The sequence below is a fragment of the Homarus americanus genome, unplaced genomic scaffold (genome assembly GCF_018991925.1).
Source record: "Homarus americanus isolate GMGI-L3 unplaced genomic scaffold, GMGI_Hamer_2.0 scaffold39155, whole genome shotgun sequence".
In the NCBI taxonomy this organism is placed as follows: domain Eukaryota; kingdom Metazoa; phylum Arthropoda; class Malacostraca; order Decapoda; family Nephropidae; genus Homarus; species Homarus americanus.
Window position 1 is genome coordinate 4,063,731 of NW_024737042.1, and position 22,844 is coordinate 4,086,574.

The following is a 22,844-nucleotide window of genomic DNA, read 5'->3' on the forward strand; positions in this document are numbered from 1 at the left end:
TTCTGTAGTTCCTTCAGGTTTTTCATTACAGTTCTTGTTATCATTCAAGCAACTAGCAGAGATTTTACCTGAAGATGCTGAAGTGCTTCTTGAATGTGACCCATGACTATCTAATTCGTCTGCATCTGAAGACAATGAATTATCATCTTCGCTGTCTAAAAAGTATCGCAAGGGGCCAAAACTTTCATCATCCATTATTGTGCTGGCAGCAGAATGCTCATCAACATTATGATCAGAGATAGTGTGACGAACAGTTTCATACTTATGGTAGCTCCTAAACTTACAGAGGCTACATGTAAAACGTGTCCAGTTGAAGTGCAGAGAGGCATGGCGCTTTAGTGCTGTGATTGATTGATATCGCTTTGCACACGGAATACATGTCAAACATTCTATATTGCAGAATTCACTCATCATTATTTCAATTTTTCGCTGATTTTCTTTTTCTTGTTCTTTTGGAATTTTAGGAACTTTAAATGTTATCTGATTCTGCTTATGTTCTCCACTGTTATTAGTTCTGTTTGGGCTTAGAGGAATCATTGATTTCTTGTAATCCTTTCGTATTTGTATTGCTATCTTTTTCTCGGGTCTCTCAGAACGTAGTCGGCGATTGAGAGCGCCCTCTGGAAGAATGTCAGGCCTCATTTGCAGAAGACAGCAGAATTTATCATGGGATATCAATGCTGCAAGTGACATGAATTTTCGGAGACACTTTATACAACGATGCTCAGGAGGGCAGCTGCTGCTGAAATCATCTCTCTGAAATACATAAAACTAGCTTTAATATACTTATTGCATTCAAACATTTGAATAATTATAAGTAATAACAACTATATTCTTATTTTCTTTATTTAATTATGTTGATGATATTTCAGAACTGAGGGTTCAGAGTGGTGGAGAGAAATCATCACTATTATAATTATGAATTAATCATAATTTTTTTTAACTGATCACCAGAAAAAATCTGTCTCCTTAATCTGGAAATCACAACATTGCTGGGCACACATCAACAAATGTTACCATAACTGATGAATATACAACTCACATAAATATTGCATTGAGTAGATAAAAATAAAAACAAAATAATGATCACCTTTAGTATTCAAAATGGCATTTCTAAAACAGTAGTTTACAGTATTGTAAATTACAATACAGTGGTCCCTCGATTAACGAACGGTTCAATTAACGAAATTTTGATTTACGAATTAGCTCCCATAAGGATTTTCAGTTCCATTAACAAACAAAACTTCGATTAACAACAGCATTACGAGAAAGACGCTTTGTTGTGCGCATCAGCTGATCAGCTAGTCCTCCAATACAGTACTGTAATTGGTTCTATGTTTACATTCGTTTCCAGTGGAGTAAACATCAAGAAAGAAGTGCTCTTGAATATTTTTGCATTTTTTATATTAAAAGTATTGGTCATTCTAAAATTTAGTTTACATATTGATAATATATACATTACTACAGGGAACGGTTTTTGTGTGCCCTTCAGCTGATCGAATCACCCACTAACGCTTCTCAGGTAACTTTGTTTACAGTGTAGTGAACATTGAGTTTGTTGGTCTCTTGAATATTTTGGCAGTTTTACATTAAAATTATTGGTCAGTCTGAAATTTAGTTAACATATTGATAATATACAGTGCAAAAATTATTATGAAACACGAAGAAGGCATTAGAACAGCGGTTCCCAACCTCAGGTCGCGACCCAAATCAGGGTCGCAGGGTGTCCTCAGACAATTTTAAAAATATAGTACTTATCATAAAGTAAAAAAATTTGCTTAAAATTCAAGCTATATAAAATAATATATGCCTGAGGATCACGACACCGTATTGTTGGGAAATTTAGGGTCTCAGCTAAAAAAGGTTGGGAACCACTGCATTAGAACCAATGCACTCTGTAAAGAATATATGTCAACTTCGACTGCCTCTACAATCAGCTGTTTGATATGTAAACAATGCCGCCGGGAATACGACATACACACCTCAAAGTAAGTTAAATTATAATACCTGTATTACGAAATTTTCGGTTAACAACCGACTCTGGAACCAATTGTGTTCGTTAATCGAGGGACCACTGTATAAGATTATATACTAAATATGAAGTAAAGATTGGAATAACCAATTTTCTAATAATCAGACACTGCATTAGCTTCTTTCTCATCTGACAGTTGTAATTCAGCAATCTTCAATTGTAATACAGCATTATAATAAACCTTTAATGGTACATAACTGCAATTCCATTCCTGTTTAATAATTTTACTCCAGTAATACAGCACTACTTAACACAGTATAACAATTTCAAGCTTCAGATTAGCCTATTCCCCCAGCTATTTCCTGGCTCCAGCTCACAAAAGTATCTGACTTACATTCACACATTCATTCTCAATTTTTTATAATTGCTACTACTTTCTGTACCATGAATGTAAAGGTTGTTACTCCATCCTTCATTGCCTATGCTAAAAAGAAGAGCAAAACTGATGCTCTTCCTAACCATTCAATCAAGCTAGTCTACGTTTACTGAAGCAGAAGAGTAACAGTTCCAGTAATGTCTGATAAATTATTGACTAAACAGAGGTATACCAGGATGCAGGGTGTATCACTTGGTAGTCCAGAAAATTTACAAATACAAAATTTCACTGGCAGTATTTCTACTGGACTAGAGATTGGCCAGTGTATATACTATATGCACACTTGACAAAAAATTCAAACAATAGTTTGGTAGCATCTGGTATCTAATTCAAGGTTATATTAGTCAGAGATTGGGATTTTAATGTACGTACTGTATATTTGTTTTGGAGACTTTTCTTTGTATTACAATGTTTTTTCATGTTACTCTGATATACTGTATTGTAATTCATAATAAAATGCAGATATAAACCAATCACATAGACAATCCACAATAGATGCCACATACTGCCAAGTTTCAAATAATTATTTTTTTTGCAACAGTAAGTTATACCCTGTACTGTACTTATCATCAGGTTTCAGGTGACATAGTAAGTCAATAATCTCAGTCTACTGGCACAGTACATTAAAAAAAATACGTACACATTACACACGATGAAAGAAGATATTGATCAGTGTAGGTCATAATCATAGCTCAGATCACCAAATGTTGTAGGATCTCGCATTACTGCAGCTTCATCCAATGTAGTCCCATCATCAACTACAATTGTGCTGTGATGATCAGGAATAGGAAGGTCTTCCAACATAATAAGTTCTGAAGCTTTGCTTTGTATAGAGGATGATGAATCATGTGATAATGTTGTCCACTCTGTTGAGGCAGGATTTTTTTCATATTGCCTGAACAACGAGACTTCATTTTTGCTATGAGCTGTGCCTAATTCCGAGTCACTGGCCATAAAATTTTCCTGTGTGTTGTCTGTGAGAGTGTCGGCACATAATTCATCACTAATTTTGGCCTTCTTCTGGGGTGGATGACCTTCTTTCCACATATTTCCCTTCATATATTGTACAGTGGTGAAACCAGCAAAATCTCCCCTAGACATTTGCTGATCAACATCTCCTGATGTTCCAGCAAGTTGGGGATCTTTTGAATCTTCATCAACATTACCACTAAGACTGCATTTGTGTGTTTCTGATGGTGTACTGGAATTAGAGTCTCTTCTTTGGGACACTTTCTTAGAATTGACTCTTGCCTTGGCTGCCATCACAAACTTCCACAATTCTTTATTCTTCTCTCTTTTACACCATTTCCATTGTGGATTTGCAGAAAGCTGTGCCCAATCTTCTCTGACTTTCTGTAGCAGACTTTCTTCCCCTGATGCTTTGGATTCACTGGAAGGTGAGTTTACACTTCTTTGAGGAATTATAGTGTGATCCTCAACCATTAATTCATCTCTGTCTATCCCTTTATCATGTGATGTTTCAAAATCTGTCAAAAAGGTTTCAATGTCTAATGATGTTTTCTGAGATGCAGAAGTTTTCATCATCTTTGACTTCTTTAATGTTTCCATATTTTCTAGCACTAAACAAGAGAAGCCACCCTCAAAAATCTCTCGCTCTCTCTTTTTTGATTTCAACAAATCTGAAGCTTTAACATCATAGCATTTCACTGTTTCTTTAAATTTTGAGGTTTCAGTTTCTGTCCTCTCTAAACTAGAACTAGTATCTGTCCTCATACACTGTACATATTTAGAATCCAAACTAGAGGTTATGTTAGTTACTACACTGATTATTGTATTCTTTTCTGTGGGATTATCTTCTTGCTGCTTGCTTAAATGATCAAGCTCTTGTGCTGCTGAATTACTTAACTGACTTTCATCACGATCACTTTCTTCCATTTCAGATTCCCTCTTAGAATATTCCAATTTTTTACTATCCTGTTTCTCTGAAGGGGCTTTTGAACTACATGGATCAGTGACCTTTGCACCTTGGAGACTTGGCTGACTCAAGAGAGGACATGATTTAAACTCCAACTGTTTAAATCTAGCTTGGGTGTTGAGATCATCACTTGCTGATACACCTGGTAAGCTCTGGATATTAACAAAGTTCTCGGACTCATTCAACACATCCGTACCAGTTTTCACAACATATGTCTGCAGTTTCTGGAGATTAACTCTGCCCTTAACTTCAATATTTGAATCTTCAAATCCCTCAAATGTTATGTTCTCAGCTATTTCTCTGTTAATTGTTTTCACCCCTTTTGGCTCTACTTTTCCTTCTGGTTCATAAGCTATAACTGTTTTCAGAAAATTTCTTTCTAACTTCTTTGCAGCAGCATGTTCTCCATGATACTGCTTAAATTTTTCTTCCTCTTTTCTTGTTTCCTTTATATTCTCTATGTTACCAGAAACCTTTGATGTATTTTCTATTGAGCTAGTAACAGGGTTCTGATAATGTTCAGAATGAATTATACAGTCACTTGTAATGCTTTTAGTCTGAGCTAAAGGATCTTTATATTTACAAGAAGTGGAAGGCAACATAAGTTGAGCAACTGATGTACAATTTTCATCAGGGGTCATGTCACTTTCAATTTTTGGTTTGGATACAGGATTGACAAAAGTTCTCTCTTGATTTATTTGGCTGGATAAATTTTCTTCCATATTTATGTATCCAGGAGGCTTTGTAATTATATATTCTGGTTCCATGAAAGTGTTCATCTGTTTTAGAGGTACAACAGTTTTGGATTGAATACCAGAAACTGTAGCTACTTTTGTTAAATTCTGAAGAGCTACAGTCCTAGGCTGCATTTTAGAGACAGTCATAGCTCTGGGTTGAGTCTCAGAACTAGTAGTACTTCTGGGATAGGTCTCAGAGCTAGTAGCAGTTCTAGGCTGGGTCTCTAACCTAGCAGTAGTTCTAGGCTGGGTCTCCAACCTAGGGGTAGTTTTGGGCTGGGTCTCAGAGCTAGTAGTAGTTCTAGGTTGGGTCTCAGAACTAATAGTTGTTCTAGACTGGGTTTCTGAGCTAGCAGTAGTTCTGGGCTGGGTCTCTGAACTAGTAGTTGTTCGGGACTGGGTCTCTGAGCTAGCAGTAGTTCTGGGCTGGGTCTCTGAGCTAGTGGTAGTTCTGGGCTGGGTCTCTGAGCTAGTGGTAGTTCTGGGCTGGGTCTCTGAGTTAGTAGCAGTTCGAGGCTGGGTCTCTGAGCTAGTGGTAGTTCTGGGCTGGGTCTCTGAGTTAGTAGCAGTTCGAGGCTGGGTCTCTGAGCTAGTAGTTGTTCTGGGCTGGGTCTCTGAGCTAGTAGTAGTTCTGGGCTGGGTCTCAGAGCTAGTAGCAGTTCTGGGCTGGGTCTCAGAGCTAGTAGCAGTTCTGGGCTGGGTCTCGGAGCTAGTAGTAGTTCTGGGCTGGGTCTCAGAGCTAGTAGCAGTTCTGGGCTGGGTCTCAGAGCTAGTAGTATTTCTAGACTGGGTCTCAGAGCTAGTATAAGTTCTGGGTTGGGTCTGAGAAGTAGTTCTGGACTGGGTCTCAAAGCTAGTAGTAGTTTTGGGCTGGATCTCAGAGCTAGTAGCAGTTCTGGGCTGGGTCTCAGAGCTAGTAGCGGTTCTGGACTGGGACTCAGAGCTAGTAGTGGTTCTGGGCTGGGTCTCAGAGCTATTAGACATTCTGGGCTGGGTCTCAGAGCTAGTAGTAATAGTTCTGGGCTGGGTCTCAGAGCTAGTAGTAGTAATAGTTCTGGGCTGGGTCTCAGAGCTAGTAGTAAGTTCTGGGCTGAGTCTCAGAGCTAGTAGTAATAGTTCTGGGCTGGAACTCAGAGCTAGTAGTAATAGTTCTGGGCTGGAACTCAGAGCTAGTAGTAGTAATAGTTCTGGGCTGGGTCTCAGAGCTAGTAGTAATAGTTCTGGGCTGGGTCTCAGAGCTAGTAGTAGTAATAGTTCTGGGCTGGGTCTCAGAGCTAGTAGTAATAGTTCTGGGCTGAGTCTCAGAGCTAGTAGTAGTAATAGTTCTGGGCTGGGTCTCATAGCTAGTAGTAGTAATAGTTCTGGGCTGGGTCTCAGAGCTAGTAGTAATAGTTCTGGGCTGGGTCTCAGAGCTACTAGTAGTAATAGTTCTGGGCTGGGTCTCAGAGCTAGTAGTAATAGTTCTGAGCTGGGTCTCAGAGCTTAGTAGTAATAGTTCTGGGCTGGGTCTCATAGCTAGTAGTAGTAATAGTTCTGGGCTGGGTCTCATAGCTAGTAGTAGTAATAGTTCTGGGCTGGGTCTCAGAGCTAGTAGTAATAGTTCTGAGCTGGGTCTCAGAGCTAGTAGTAGTAATAGTTCTGGGCTGGGTCTCATAGCTAGTAGTAGTAATAGTTCTGGGCTGGGTCTCAGAGCTAGTAGTAATAGTTCTGGGCTGGGTCTCAGCTAGTAGTAGTAATAGTTCTGGGCTGGGTCTCAGAGCTAGTAGTAATAGTTCTGGGCTGGGTCTCAGAGCTAGTAGTAATAGTTCTGGGCTGGGTTTCAGAGCTAGTAGTAGTTCTGGGTTGGGTCTCAGAGCTAGTAGTTTTTCTGGGTTGGGTCTCAGAGCTAGTAGTAGTTCTGGGTTGGGTCTCAGAGCTAGTAGTAATAGTTCTGGGCTGGGTTTCAGTGCTAGTAGTAGTTCTGGGTTGGGTCTCAGAGCTAGTAGTTTTTCTGGGTTGGGTCTCAGAGCTAGTAGTAGTTCTGGGTTGGGTCTCAGAGCTAGTAGTAGTTCTGGGTTGGGTCTCAAAACTAGTAGTAGTTCTGGGTTGGGTCTCAGAACTAGTAGTAGTTCTCGGTTGGGTCTCAGAACTAGTAGTAGTTCTAGGCTGGGTCTTAGAAGTAGTTGTTGCAGACTGGGTAATGGATGCAGTGGTTTGAGCCTCAGTGACAGATACAGTAGTTGTTGGCAAGGTCACAGATGCATTGGTAGTTCTAGGTTGAGTCACAGATAAGGTAGTTTTAAGTTGGGTATCAGATACACTGGAAGCAATATTTCCAGGTTGAGTCACAGATGTGGTAGTTACAAGTTGGGTATCAGATGTTTTGGAAGCAGCAGTTCTGGGTTGAGTCACAGATGTGGTAGTTATAAATTGGTTATCACATGTATTGGAAGCAGTAGTTCTAGGTTGAGTCACTGATGTGGTACCTAGAAGTTGGTTATCAGATATAATGGAAGCAGTAGTTGTAGGTTGGGTCACAAAAGCAGCTGTAGTAGTTCTAAGCTGGGGAACAGGTGCACCAGTTCTAACATGTAAAATGGATGTAGTAAGAGTTTTTGGCTGGGGCACAGATGTAGTGGTTGTTCTTAACTGACTTAAAGAGGCAGTAGTTTTAGGCAAGGTAGTTCTGGCCTTTGTCACAGATGCAGTGATAGCTTGGGATTTTGTTAAAGTGGTAGTGGCAACTTGTGGTGGGGACACTGTTGGTGCACTTGTTTTGTGCTGCGTTACAGTGGCATTAACAGTTTTTGAGTGACTAACCACTGCTACGGTGCTTTTATGTTCATTTAAAGAAGTATCAGAAATACTGATATATGCTGAAGACATTGAAGCCATAGAAATCTTGGTGTCCTTCATAGAGGGCTGGGAAATAACAGAGCTCTGATGCTGGGACACAGAGGTTAAAGGATTGTCTTGCTGAGTATGTGAAACTAGTCCTTGAATTCCAAAAGCCACAGTATGACTTAAAGGAGCAGAACTTGGATGTGAAATTACATTGATGGCAGTTTTTTGTCTAGATAATGTTGGTATGATCTCTGATGAAACTATGGCAGCTGAAGAAACATCTTGTACAGCTGGTGAAACTGTACATAAAGCACTTTCAGTTTTCAATAGTGATGAAGTCTTGACTAATGCCACAGTTTTTGGATAAGTTTCTTTAGGTACATGAGTTATGGGTAGTATTACTGCAGTTGTTGAAATATGTGGCAACTGTAAATCCAATACTGTTTCTAAAGCTGTAGATTGGTTTTTGGAAGCTACAGATGAACTTGACTGTGTTACAAATCCTGAAGCTATTCCTGATTTGGGTACAGACAAAATTCCTGGTTGAGTTATGCTGGAGGGTGATGTGTCTGATTGGTTTACAGAATCTAATGTTTTAGGTTGAGCTGCAGATATTCCACTAGTTTTCAGTTTAATTGTATGAGATGCATACGTTTTTGGCCTGGATAAAAAGGTTGCATAAGATTTTGACTGGATTAAAGGTGTTGAAGAAAGTTTTGATTCTGACACATTTCCTAATTTATCTATAGGAGCTTTATAATTTCCAAGTGTGGTTAAATTATCTGCAGATGACTTTACTTCTAAGCCTAAAACAGAGGCTTCTGCATCTTTGTCTGTATTAATTTGAGAATTGGTAACAAGATAATCAGAGCTTTCAGCATCATGCATCAAGACTGGGTATTTGTCAACAGATTTTGAGTCTACAGTCCTTTTGGTTTGGAGCAACACATCCGTGGACTGCGCTACAGATTTTAATGAAATATTTTCTTCATTTAAAGCTAAGGACTGATATTCCTTTTCATTACCAGTCTGACAAGTATTCACCTTTTTCTCATTTATTTCCAATGGTAAATAATTCTTTAAATTTTCACATTTTTCAGCTGTAGATGATGATTTTGATGTGAAAATGCCCCCTCTATGAAGGTGCCTGTGTTCTCTGTTAACTGGTTTGTTTTCACAATGTACAGGACTAAAGTCTTTTATGGAAATGTACTTTTCTCTCAGTTTATCCCTTACAGAATCATCTGTAAATTCTTTTTCTGCATTTTCTTCTTTCACTCTTAACTCTTGACAGCTTACATCTTCTTTGACTACAATTCCTTCATTCATTGATATAATTACTTCTTCTTTTATAATTACTTCTTCTTTTATCATTTCTTCCTTCACTCCAAAGACTTTATTTAATATATCACCTCCCACCATATCAGCCATTAAATTCTTGTTACCTTCCATTTTTCTCTTTTCTCCCCTTTGGCCAACCTCTTTTTCTGCCTCTTTTATGTCCTTTGGTTCTTTGGTAGAGTGTAGCATGGGAGAAGCACTATTATATGAAACTTTCAATTCCTTCTCTTGAATATCATCTAAGAAATTAGAATCCCTCTCACATGGTTTCTGATGTAAAGGCAACTTCTTAAGTAGACTCTCTGCCTCTTTATCAGCAACAGACAAATATTTTACATCATGTGTGGCATTACTTTCAATCTTCTCTTCTGACTCTTCATCTATATCCATTTGTTCTGAAGTCATAATTTCTGATTCAATTTCCTCATTTTCATTATATGATTCACTATCTTTAGAACTCTGTTCTGGGGTCATGACTACAGAGAGTGATTCTAGTTCCTCCTTCCCACCCTCTGACTCAGAGGGAGTGCCACTTCTACTCCAATCCTCTTCAAATAAGCCAAGTTTTGTTGCTTCTTTGTGCACATCTTCCTCTGACTGAGATTCCCAACTGGATTTTATTGCAGGTAAAAAATCAAGTGATGGCTTTAACAAGCACTCTAAAGCTCCATCCATATCTTCTGAACTGAGGATATTTCCTTCTGGTAGGCCTACACGAGTTGGGGTTGCTACTTGATTTTTTGTCAACTTATTCACTGGTGTTTCTTCTTTTGAGCTTTTTAAACCACCACAATAATGATGTTCAAGACTATCTGATATATCAGCTACAGAAGCCTGAGTATCCATAGGAAATTGGGGCACATTTCTAATATTCAAAAAATTTGAAGCAACACCTATTTTCACATCATCACCTATAAAACTGGATGAAGGTTTAAAGCTTTCTTTTTCCCTCTGAGATGCTGGGCTAACACTAATTTTCACACCCCATTTGGGAATTTCATTCAGAGTAACTTCACACTGGCTTTCACTTTGTTCACTTTTCACAGAATCACTATAACTTTCAAAACTACCATTATCAGTATATTTTTCAGCCATTTTTGATACGGAGTCATCCACCACAAATCTCTGCACAGTTTTTTGGTTTTTTCTTTTGTTTTTTATTTCTTGTCCTTTAATGACTATTTCTTTCAAAACCTCTTCCTGATCCTCTTCAAACTGATCTTCATTTTCCTCTTCCATTTCATCTGACTCATTGTCACTTGTCTCAAGGCTCTGATTTCTGTCGGAGTCTCCCGAACTGCTTCTTTGGTCTCTTACATGCGTCCCAGATTCTATGTTGACTAATACAGCCTTGGGCTCAAAGTTGCAGATAATGTGTGTTGCCACATGAGCTAAACTTGCAGCTCTTGTTATGAACATCTTCTGACACACATTACACATCCAACGCACCCCCTCTTTGGACCTCCACCCCTATGGAAAAAAAGAGAAAAGGGTGCTTCTAGTTTGTTGTTTGCCATACACAGGCAAAATAATTTCTTTATATATTTAATAATAAATATTTTTTTGTCTTTGAAGTCAAGACATATCTATAAAATGGCCTAGCATCCTCAACTGAGCATATGTAATACACAGCAAACTGCTGATGGCTTGAGAGTTACCAGCAGAAGGAACACAGTTGTCCTTAAAAAATGAAAATAAAGCACAAAGTATTAGAAAGAAAAGTTTGATAAATGAATCCAACTGATAATTTATGTTGATTTGAATGAGATGAAACATTGTACTAATCTTTATTTTTACTTATTTACTTTGACAGCAAATAGGAATATGCACCCTTTTCTCTTCTTTTCCAAGAGGTAATATTCAGCGGCCGTGTTAAGGACCATCTGAAGGTAACTCCGCACACCCACCGCAGTACACTTAATAACCATCTAATGAAAAAGTAATCTACTAGTCTACAAATTATCATCATATTAAAACTTACTTTACTTCTAGTACATAAATTTTAACTACACAATGTCTCTATAAGCTAATAAGATCTACAGCACATATATTTTATAGCTAATATGACAATTCACAGTGCATTATACGTAAATTATATAATAATGTACAGTACTACAAAATGGGAAGAAACCACATGATTCAAGATACTCAAGCCTGCAGATTAACTTGTCTGATTTAATTACTTACTGTACCTGTGAACATTATTTCCTATTAGTAATGACAAATACAACAATTTTTTTTATGAATTTAAATCTTAAAAATTAACTTTTGACAGACAGGTCTTTCTTCACAGAAGCATACAAAGCAAAGTTTAATTTATAAAAAGCAAAGTTTAATTTGCTATTAAAAAATGCATGCAAAGCCACACTGTGATTGCATAACACAACATCTAACACAATCCAAATTACGGAATATTTCATTGATACAATTAAGGTAACTGGTTTTATATTGATTGTCATTAGAGAAATGTACTCCAGCAAATATAATGGCATTTTGAAAATGTTCTTTGATTTGTTATTTGATCTTTGGACTGCACTTTAGACATTGCAGTGGTACAACCTTTAACTAGACATTCTTCATGTGAATATGATAATAAAAATTCTCATGAATAGAGCCACTACCAATATACAGTATATACACACTAGCACTGCACATATAATATATGACTAATTAAAAGAATAAAACATGTTAAGAGCTGGATGGCAATGTCCTTATCAGCAAATTTCTCATGAGGAACATTCTGATTATGGATGAATTTATAATCCTAATCTATGGCAGCTTTAGCAAGTATTAATTAGCCTTTATCATCTTCATATCTCTATGAAAGAAAGGAGAATATCCCTGGCCAACTGATTCCTACCTTTAGGAGCTGCAAGATATCTCTCCCTCTCTTGGCCATTTGGCTTTTACATCTCTGTACTGAAAGACACCCCTCTGCACCCCTGTGCAAGTGTGAAAAACATACCCCAGCCACTACCTTGGTTCCTTCATTATAAAGATGTATCATCCTGAATGACATCCCAGTTCTTACACATTGAAGTTTATATCAAAAGAAAGATGGGTCAAACCTATTCCTTTTCATAATTAGCAATAAACTGTTTGTACCTTTAAATCCTTAGCTGATCTATACAACTTTAAAAGTCGTAACACACTACAACTATGTCAAACAAAAACATCTTACTGTACACTAACTTTTAATATTACAAATCCTGCATGGCATCTAGTACAACCAATGATAAAAAGTTCCTTGAGAACATTTACATCTATCCCAGTTTGTGTTTGTGTCATTCATAGACAAACAAGCAGGTACTTAAGAGAGACAGACAGATAGGGGGGGAAAATGCACACACACACATGTATGCGCAATTGTGCATTAATCTATAGTGTACTGGATCTGTAAATATTAAAAATAGTTTGTGTGTGTGTGTGTGTGTGTGTGTGTGTGTATATACAGGGTAGTGTAGTGCTCTAGTGTGAAAGCATTATGTTTGTGTTAAGGTGCAAGCACTGCTTGCTTCCTCTCGCTTTCAGCTACTGCCACTGGCTAGCCCTTGTGATGAACAGAGAAGCAACTTGCAAAAGTCCTCCCCTACCAGTACACAGACTCTTCACCATCAAGACTCCTGCTGTGCCTTCTCATGGCAACACATGGTAACTGGGTGCCTCATGGGCCCAGGCTAGACCAGCAAGGGATCTCGGAACAGCAATGGGCCCCAGAGGGATGGCGCATAGGCCCACTGGCATGGAGACACGTCCTGGCGCCTACCAACCACTGCCCTGCTGCCTTGTGGAGTAACCTTGGTAGGTATAAGACTATGGGAGTAAACCCCGAATGAAAAATCTGCGGTAGAGCCCTGCATCAGGCAGACAGGCTTACAGAGCTCCAACAAGCTCCCAATGGCAGTACAGTATAGGTGTAAGAGGTGACCACCATCGGAACCCAACGACTACACCGGCATATAAAGGCAATGCATGATGGACAGGCTACTAAAGCAAAACCCAACAAACTGGGCTATTGGCAGTCCATTGCAACCCCCCCTCTTCCCAGTCATTGCACCACTGGATCAGGAAAAGGGAAAGCAAAGGTGTGTGGTTGCAGCCTGCACTCCTGCCTCACCACATAAATCAACTGCAGCCACCATCCAGATAATCATACTTCTCATCATCATCAAAACCCCTATACCCCCAAAAGTCCCATGAAAAAGGACAAGTGGCGATGGGAACAGACAGAGATGACTGCCGGAAGTCACAACTCTGCACATGGACGGCACAGATAAGATGGTGTATGCACTGGAATCTAGGCGGCAGTGCAATCCGGTCCTGTCTGTGCGACTGAGCAGCCCTTTCGAGGAGCCACTCTGCTCATCCCACACAGGTGGGGGGTCTAGAAAAGGTGCCCCAAACATAGCCTGCCTAAAGAACCAATCTGACTGGGCAACCGCACCCAGTAAGGTCATCCTTATGTGGTCAAAAACACAATCATAATCACAGATCAAAACAAAAACAAACTATACAATCTCTTATGGTCACTGCATGGAATGTCAAAACTCTTCTGGATACTGGCATAAATGAGCATCCTGAAAGAAGAACCACCCTTGTGGCAAAAGAGCTGGCTAGGTATAACATCGACATAGCAGCCATTAGTGAGTCCCAGCTTGCAGACGAGGGTTGACTCACAGAACCGAAGTCTGGCTATACAATACCTTCTTCTGGAAGGGTAAGCCTGTTGTGGAGAGAAACCGCATTTAGCCAATAGGCTAACTGAAATGCCTATTGGGATCAACGAGCACCTCTTGACTCTCTGAGTACCACTGAATCACTCACGTCATGCCTTCTTCATCAGTGCATATGCTCCAACACTGGATGCAGTGGATGACATCAAGGAGGCCTTTTATGCCGACCTCGACAGAGTGCTAACCTCTATCCCAAGAAAAGTTACGGTTCTGCCCCTAGGTGACTTCAATGCCAGAATTTGCAGAGATGCTGATATTTGGTAGGGAGAAATGGACTAGGCAAGAGTAATCCCAACGGCCTACTCCTCCCCAGCAAGTGTGCTGCACCCAACCTCACTATCACCAATACCTTGTTTAGGCAAGCCGACAGTTCAAGGGTTCGTGGCAACACCCACAATCCAAACACTGGCATCTCATTGACTACATCACTGTTAGAGAAAGAGATCGCCAAGATCACTGTTAGAGAAAGAGATCGCCAAGAGTCCTCATCACCTGAGCCATACGTGGCTCAAACCACTGCAACATTGATCATCGGCTCATCAGAGCCAAGCCACTTCACGTCGCCCCAAAATGGCAAAAGCAACCAGCCTCCAAAAGAGGTTTTAACTTTGAGCATTTGGAGGATCCAGTGGGAGCACAAGCTTTCAGAGAGCAGCTCCAACATGGGCTGATAAGGAATCACACAACAAACAACCCAAACCCCAGTGCCGAATAGGGTATTCTCGACACTGTCATGACAAAAACCTGAAGAGAGACCCTCAGCCAGATCGAAAGAACACACCAGGACTGGTTTGATGAAAATTACTTTCGCAAGAAGAAAGAGGCAGCCCAGCGCGAACTTTGCAAACTAAAGAACGACTGGTTTAAAAATATAGCAAGTGAAATGCAAAAACTTGCAGATCAACACAAGACGTGTGAATTTTTCAATTCCACTTAAACATTTTATGGGCCAATCACTCATGGTGCAGCCCCCTTCCACTCATCCGATGGTAACTCCCTAATTGAAGACGAAGAAGGCATCCTTTAGCGCTGGAAAGAGCACTACCATTTGCTGCTAAACTGAAACACCAATGTGGATGTCCTAACTACCCAGCAGGTCCCTCAGCATCCAGAGCTGACTCACCTCAGCCATCCTCCATCTCTGGATGAGGTAGCTACTGCCAACAAATATGAATAACAAAGCCTCAGAGCCTGATGGAATTCCAGCCAAGGTGTATAAAGCAGGAAGGTAAAACAAGGATGTGTACTGGCACCAACTCTCGTTTCCATTTTCTTGGCTGCCTTCCTTATTCGTGCCAGTGCCAATTTGGCCGGCAGGGTCTTTTCTACATAAGACGACTCCAGGCAGGAACAAAGGTGTCAGCAGCTTCCATTACTGAACTTCAGTATGCAGACGACACCTCACCTTTGTCGCTCACACTAACGTGACCTACAGGAGATCTGAACACCTACGCAGATGCGTATGCAGACTTCGGTCTTGAAGTGAACGTACTTAAGACTAAGATTATCTTTCAGCCTGCCCCTGGTTCAGCCACACCTCCACCATCCATCCAGCTTAACGGTAGGACCCTCTATATTGTTACCCACTTTCAATATCTTAGTTCCCACCGTGGACATCGATGATGAGGTTCAGCACCAACTGTAGGAGCTTCGAGGCTACTATTATCCATGAACAAATACGTTTGACTGGCCATGTTACCCGCATGGACAACAGTAGACTGCCGAAGCAGCTACTTTACAGTCACCTAACGAATAGTAAATGTAATGCTGGCGGGCAACTGAATTGGTATAAGGATAGTCTTAAGACAACCTGAAAAGTGCCAAATCGATCCCCCCACCTGGGAGACGATCACTCCACACCGTAACAATCGGAGGAGCACCACACGAGAAAGTGTCAATACTTTCGAGTTAGCCTGACTGCATACCGAGGCAGACAAGTGCTAACGCCGGAAGGACGATACTGGTGCTCCTACCGCAATAGATTTAGCCTTCCACACGTGCAACATTTTTGGATGACTCTGCCAGTCCCATATTGGCCTCTCTAGTCATCTCAGAGCTTACCAACAAAGGTGACATCCTTAATAACTCGAATCTTTTTATCACAGCTGGATGATTGTCATACTCGCTTCCGAGTGACAGCAAAGTACAGCTGCTCCCCGACTTACGACGGGGTTAGGGACCGACATCCAGGTCGTAAGTAGAAATGGTCGTAAGTCGGAAATGCTTAAATAATACATAGAAAATCTAAAATGGGTGTCTCTTTTTCTTCTCAGCACCACAAAACACTCACTTTTAAGCTTGCCAGCCATCTTAAAGTGAATTACAGATGAAAATTTTGTCTGTGTACCGACTTTGGGACTCAAAAATACGTAATTTGACCAAATTTTGGTACGACTGAGGCAAGTCGTAAGTGCGGGTGGACGTAAGTCGAGTAGGTCGTAAGTCGGGGAGGAGCTGTAGTAGTACTGTAGTAGTATGTATTTATTATGTATATCCACAGATTTGTAGATCGAGCTGTAATTTTGTAGGGAGGTGCAGGTAGCCAAAGGAATAGTCGTGCACTATCTCCTGTCCCTCCACAAGGGGTAGGTCGGTTCAGTTTTGAAGATGGAATGCTGAAATTTGGTAGGGAGGTGTGGATTGACTAGGGGTGGGTTGGTCCTGCAGGGGCCAACCACAATCCCCCACCCATGGGTTGGATGCATTTCTACAGTTTTGAAGACAAAGAACTGAAATTTGGTCAGGTGAGAATGCTTTGGGGGATGGTCAGGTCATGCACTCTCTCCCATCCCTCCACCCAGGTAACTGAATTCTAATATGTTTTATATTTGTACTCAAACACACTAATTAATGGTGGTGTCACAAAAACAATTAAAAGCTCCCTATCTATTGTTTACAAGCACTACTAGTCATCTACAGCACAAAGAAGTTCCTCACCTTCAGAATAGATTTAGTAGGTGTACATTTTCTTGGGCTTGCAATGAATGTACTCTTAAGTGGACTTGCAACATCTTTTTTAGTAAGCTGAAAAACAAATTAAACCATAAATAACACATTTCTATAGTTACTTCCTAATTTAAATATCTTTATATACTTTTCACTTCCAAAACAGAAACAACCTCACACTCTCACTATAGAGTATAAATGCTCTATGGATGAGGGCTGATTACGAAAGAGGACCAACCAGAAGTAGGAACAAATGTTAACTACAGAAATGGCCACAATTGATAGCAAATATAAGTACTGTAGAAGTAAACTGAGTAAACTCTTAATATTATTGTTTTGTCATACCATGCTTATTATTATCAGAAATGAGGTTTCATCATCCACCATGACCTCACAAACTGTTTCTAAAATTTTATTACATTCATCCCAGGCCATTTCTATATACAGTGATCCCTCGGTTAACGAGATTTCGGTTATCGATTTACCTTCCATAAGATTCTTAACTTCGGTTAATGAGCAATCCCTCGATTAACGAGTTTTTTACAAGCCGACCTCAACATGTTTTCGCTTGCATTTGGCGGTCCACCAGCTGTACTATTAGTCCGTCAATACAGTTATCGGTTTTAGGACTTAAATTCCTTACTATTTTAGTAAATATCAAGAAGTTTATACTATTCAATAATTTTAAAAGTTTAATACAGTGGTCCCTCGGTTAACAAGCACAATCCGTTCCAGCATGTTGCTCGTTAACCGAAAAACTCGTTAACCGAAACTGAATCTACCAGCTTGCTTGGAAACGCAGTTGTTTTCAAATTCCTCCACCTTGTTTGTGTGTTAACAGGCTGGATGGCGCGCCAGAAACTAGTTTCTTTACTTTCAATTATGTTCAATAATTGTTAAAATTACTAAAAAATATTAATATTAAACTTTTAAAATTATAGAATAGTATAAACTTCTTGATATTTACTAAAATAGTAAGGAATTTAAGCCCTAAAACTGATTACTGTATTGGCGGACTAATACTACAGCTGGTGGACCGCCAAATGCAAGCGAAAACATGTTGAGGTCGGCTTGTAAAAAACTAGTTAATCGAGGGATTGCTCGTTAACCGAAGTTAAGAATTGTATGGAAGGTAACTCGTTAACCAAGGGATCACTGTATTACATTTTTTTAGTAATTTTATCAATTATTGAACATAGTTGAAGGTAAAGAAACTAGTTTCTGGCGCGCCATCCAGCCTGTTAACACACAAACAGGCGTTAGTCTCTCTCTTTCTCTCTTTTCAGTGGAGGTAACATATTGCTTGAGACTCTCTTCAACTAAACTGCTTTTTTTCTGTGTTTCCAAGGAAATTATTGGTCATTTTGAAATTTATTTTACATATTGACAATATATAATGCAGTGCAGTGTTGATTTAAAGAAAATAATCTTGAATTAGACCAAGAGAACTAAAATTTTATGGGTGAAATAGCACCATGGGGTGACTTCTCTTCCACCCCAATGCCTTCTCTTCTCCCTTCTCCTCCACCCCCATTTTAATTCCCATCATCACCATCATCATCCAGGAGCCTTCTACATACACACCTCAAAGTAAGTGTACTTTTCTATCTTTTTTGTTGAATTTAGGCAATTTTCGGTGAGCTGGAACCAATTACCCAAAAACCCATTGAAACAATGGTTTTGGTTAACGAGCAACCTGCTGGAACGGATTGAGCTCGTTAACCGAAGGACCACTGTACAGTATTGTATAAGTAAGCAATGGTTTACTGACATAGTACATTATTTTTATGACATATAAGTGAAATGCTTATATACAAGGCCTGTTTACACAAGAGGTCACAAGAGGGTGGGGGAGGTATTGATGGGGAGAGAACTAGGGGTGGCAGACCCAGGTAAAGTAGTAGGGCACAAGTCAAGGAACACATACATCGTGAGAGTGTATGTGGTCTTAGAAATATCTTTACACATGATGAAGGTGTTAAAGTTGATGGATGTAGCTTGATGTTGACGGCCTTAATGATCCTGACAGTTAATAGGCCTAAGACCAACCAAGCAACAATGAGGACAGATGTCCAGGGAGGTGTCATAAGGACTGACTTTTCCCTTAGTTATCTATGCCTTTACTTTAGATTCTGGGGAGGAATGCGAGTGAGCTTTTGGCAGGTCATATGTCATTAGGACTGATAAGGCGTTTGGCTTCAGTGAGGGGTAGTGGCTTACTCACCACCAATATTACTAAATTACGTGATCACTTCTACCTTTTGCCAGCACCATTCTTGGAAAAATACAAAATAAATAAAATTGTTACTTGATCACTTCTGCCTCTCACCACTATCGTTCTTGGGGAAAAAAATAAAAATAAAATAATAATTAAAAAGTTAAGTATGAATTGTTGGATAGAAGTGACTTGTCCACCCTGTAATATGTTTATTAGAGTTATGAAAATCAATGAGAGGTGATGAGGTGGTAGTGATAATGGTGTTGGCCAACTAGCCCAGGATGGAGACTAAAGAACGTCAATTGATGAGTCGCTGGCAAATAATTGGTTAGCACGTGACTGGCTACAACGTGACAGAAATTGCAACGGAGGTTGGGGTCACTGTGAGACGTTGATTAATCTGCTGGGATGAGTCTGGTAAGCTGGGAAACCTGCCACAGTGTGTAATATAAACAAAATACATTTGAATTCTTGATTCATATACAGTGCAGTAAATAAGTAATATCTCCGTTAGCCGGAATCCCTCAAACCCGGAACTCTCTGATAACCGGAATTTTCTGGCTTTGGGAACGATGTTCTGAAGGGCACATTTTCTGGAAAATTACGATAAAATATTTCTGGTACCCAGAAAATTCCGGGGATGGGGGAGTTTTTTCCGGGTTTTAAAAATGAAAATCAGGCGCATTTTCTGGAAATTCCGAGAAAATTTTTCCGTTACCCGAAAAATTCCTAGGATGAGGGATTTTTTTCCGGGTTCGAGAGATGAAGTAATGGGCAATTTCTGGAACTTTCAAGAAAAATTGTCCGTTACCCGGAAAATTCCGGGGACGAGGGATATTTTTCCAGGTTTTAGAGATGACATAATGGGCAATTTCTGGAAATTACGAGAACATTTTCCCGTTATCCGGAAGATTCCTGGGAAGAGGGATTTTTTTTTTCGGCTTTGAAAGAGTCGTCGCGTTACTCGGAAATTTCTCATTCCCGGAAGTGCTCCGCATCAATTGTTCCGGCTAACGGGGATATCACTGTATATAAGCTTAGGCCGGGTAGACCATGACTGACAAGCGAGGAGGGCATTGGAAAAGGCTATTGAAATTCTGTATGACCGGTTGATAAATATTAAATATAAATAAGATTTCCAACCACAGATTCAGTATTTCTCCCCATATATGTTATTTTAGATATCTAATTACAGTTGTTTAAAACCTGAACAACCTGAGAAAATGATAAATAAAGAAATGGATTACAATAATCATTAAATACGGGTCCTCCTCTATTATTCTTTCATGTATGTAAACATAAGATAATATAGTGAAAAAATTACAACCATCCTTCCCTTCCTTCTTTCATTAATTTCCCAGCTTTCTTCAACCCCCTCCCTCTCTGAAGAGGAACTTGCATCGCATACCACCCTCCTACACCTCTTCCCCCACCCCCTTAAACAAACGGCCTCCCCCAAGTACACCATTCCCACTCTCCACCCCACGTGACTTACTGTGCAGAGGGGACTCAGCCAAGCGCAGGGGTTAGGTGGTGGAGTGAATGACGTTTTTTACCCCGACTGTACATACATAAATATGTATTTAAAGACTAATCCCACTACTGGGCCCAGATTCACTAACACTGCTGAGATACGAAGTTCATAACTGCCGGGAGATCTGCAGTCCATACAGCTACCGTAACTTAGCTGTGGTTTTCGTACGAGCTCTAGCATTAGATCGTAGAATGCCGACAGGTGTTTATGTTTTATATCCTCTCGGCTAATCATTGCAACTGATACATATCTGAGTAGGGAACGTAAGCCAATCATGTCACAGCATGCTAAGTTCATGCTTGCCTTTATGTCTCATGAGTTAAGGGCATAGAAGCCTGAAGGGTTTTGTCATCAAGTTAATGGAAGCTCCAACAACTTGTTCCTGAATACGAATTCGCAATTTTCAATTTACACCAGGTACCTACTTTACTGCTAGGTGAACAGGGACCAATTGGGGCAAGGAAGTATGTCCAAACAACTTTTCCACCGGCCCGGTAATCGAACCCGTGACATCTCGCTTGCGAGGCAAGAGTGGTAACGCTTCTACCACCGGCGCCCCCCACCAACACATTCAACACCAAAAACAAGAATATTTATTTTACTTACTATATTTTCCTGTGTTCCTAATTATAGTTTTATAGAGGCTATAAAACAATAAAGTGTAAAATTTAACTTTTTTTTTTTTTACGGGGCTTAGCCCACCCGAACACAGGTCACTGACCCACATCGGGGCCTGGGGGGCGAAAATGTAATTGTAATAGTAATAGTAATAGTAATAGTAATAGTAATAATAATAATAATAATAATAATAATAATAATAATAATAAATAATAGTCATAATAATTCATAATAAATAAAATTTATGATAAAACAAACAAAAATAAAATAATAAAATAATGATGATAATAATACAGAAACTGTAATAATAATAATAATAATTTCAATAAAAAAAAATATAAATACAAAAATGAAAAAAAGATCAAAAGTGAGAAACGATATACAGTGACCCCTCGGTTAACGAACTCAATCCGTTCCAGAAGGTCGTTCGTTAACCGAAACCATTGTTTCAATGGGTTTTTGGGTAATTGGTTCCAGCTCACCGAAAATTTCCTAAATTCAACAAAAATGGTAGAAAAGTTCACTTACTTTGAGGTGTGTATGTAAAAGGCTCCTGGATGATGATGATGATGATGATGGGATTTAGAATGGGGGTGGAGGAGAAGGAAGAAGAGAAGGCATTGGGGTGGAAGAGAAGTCACCCCATGGTGCCATTTCACCCATAAAATTTTAGCTCTCTTGGTGTAATTCAAGATTATTTTCTTTAAATCAACACTGTACTGCATTATATAGTGTCAATATGTAAAATAAATTTCAAAATGACCAATAAATTGCTTGGAAACACAGAAAAAAAGCGTTAGTTGAAGAGAGTCTCAAGCAAGATGTTACCTCTGCTGAAAACAGAGAGAGACTAACGCCTGTTTGCTGTGTTAAGAGGCTGGATGCCGCACATTAAACTAGTCACTTTACCTTCAATTATGTTCAATAATTGTTAAAAGGACTAAAAAATTGAATATTAAACTTTTAAAATTATTGAATAGTATAAACTTCTTGATATTTACTAAAATAGTAAGGAATTTAAGCCCTAAAACCGATTAATGTATTGGCGGACTGATACTAAAGCTGGTTGCCCGGTCAGTGCAAGTGAAAACACGTTGAGGTCGGTTCGTAAGAAATTCGTTAACCGAATTTTTGTTCGTTAACCGAATTGAAGATCCTTATGGAAGGCAGTTCGTTAACCGAGGCGTTCGTTAAATGAGGGGTCACTGTATGTATGTTTGTTGTCAATGGTAAGAGAAACAATTGAGACCCTGCAATTGTGTGTAAATGAAGCAGAAAGGTAGATCAGCAACCTGGGTCTTGGTCACAATTTTTGTGATGCCATGTGGCAGCAGGGTCTACCATTAGACAACACATTATGCTTCCAATATCTTCCCAGGCAGTAGTACCTCCCTGTTTGGTAGCTGCCTACTACCTACTGCCTTTATTTCTTAGTAAATTTTTAATGTGAAATGTTTAAAAGGTAACATACATCTTCTTCTGAAGATAGTAGGTATTGCAGCCTCTTAGTAAAAATCTTAAAAAGAAATTCCTCGGTATGTGAGCCACAT

The 22,844-nt window shown here is 39.5% G+C and overlaps 2 protein-coding genes across 2 annotated transcripts in view; both read right to left on the bottom strand.

Moving 5' to 3' along the window:
• Positions 1-618: 618 nt before the first annotated feature.
• On the bottom strand, positions 619-6,798 carry LOC121872600 (serine-rich adhesin for platelets-like). The gene is made up of 2 exons (XM_042375453.1): positions 3,049-6,798; positions 619-756 (listed from the first exon to the last, which is right to left on the bottom strand). The coding sequence occupies exon 1, from the start codon at positions 6,420-6,422 to the stop codon at positions 3,078-3,080; it is 3,345 nt and encodes a 1,114-aa protein (XP_042231387.1). The 5' UTR covers positions 6,423-6,798; the 3' UTR covers positions 619-756; positions 3,049-3,077.
• The window catches only part of LOC121872599, a 45,135-nt gene continuing 29,085 nt past the window's right edge, over positions 6,795-22,844 (bottom strand). Inside the window, exons 11-12 of the mRNA XM_042375452.1 lie at positions 16,916-17,002; positions 6,795-10,715 (exon numbers count right to left, since the gene is read on the bottom strand). Of these exons, the coding sequence (XP_042231386.1) occupies positions 6,801-10,715; positions 16,916-17,002 (4,002 nt within the window). The 3' untranslated portion in view covers positions 6,795-6,800. The remainder of the gene's footprint in view (positions 10,716-16,915; positions 17,003-22,844) is intronic.

Bases quoted from the DNA above. Each gene is read 5' to 3' on its own strand.
- LOC121872600 (XM_042375453.1), bottom strand. From the start codon at position 6,422: ATGAGACCCAGCCCAGAACTATTACTACTACTAGCTCTGAGACTCAGC.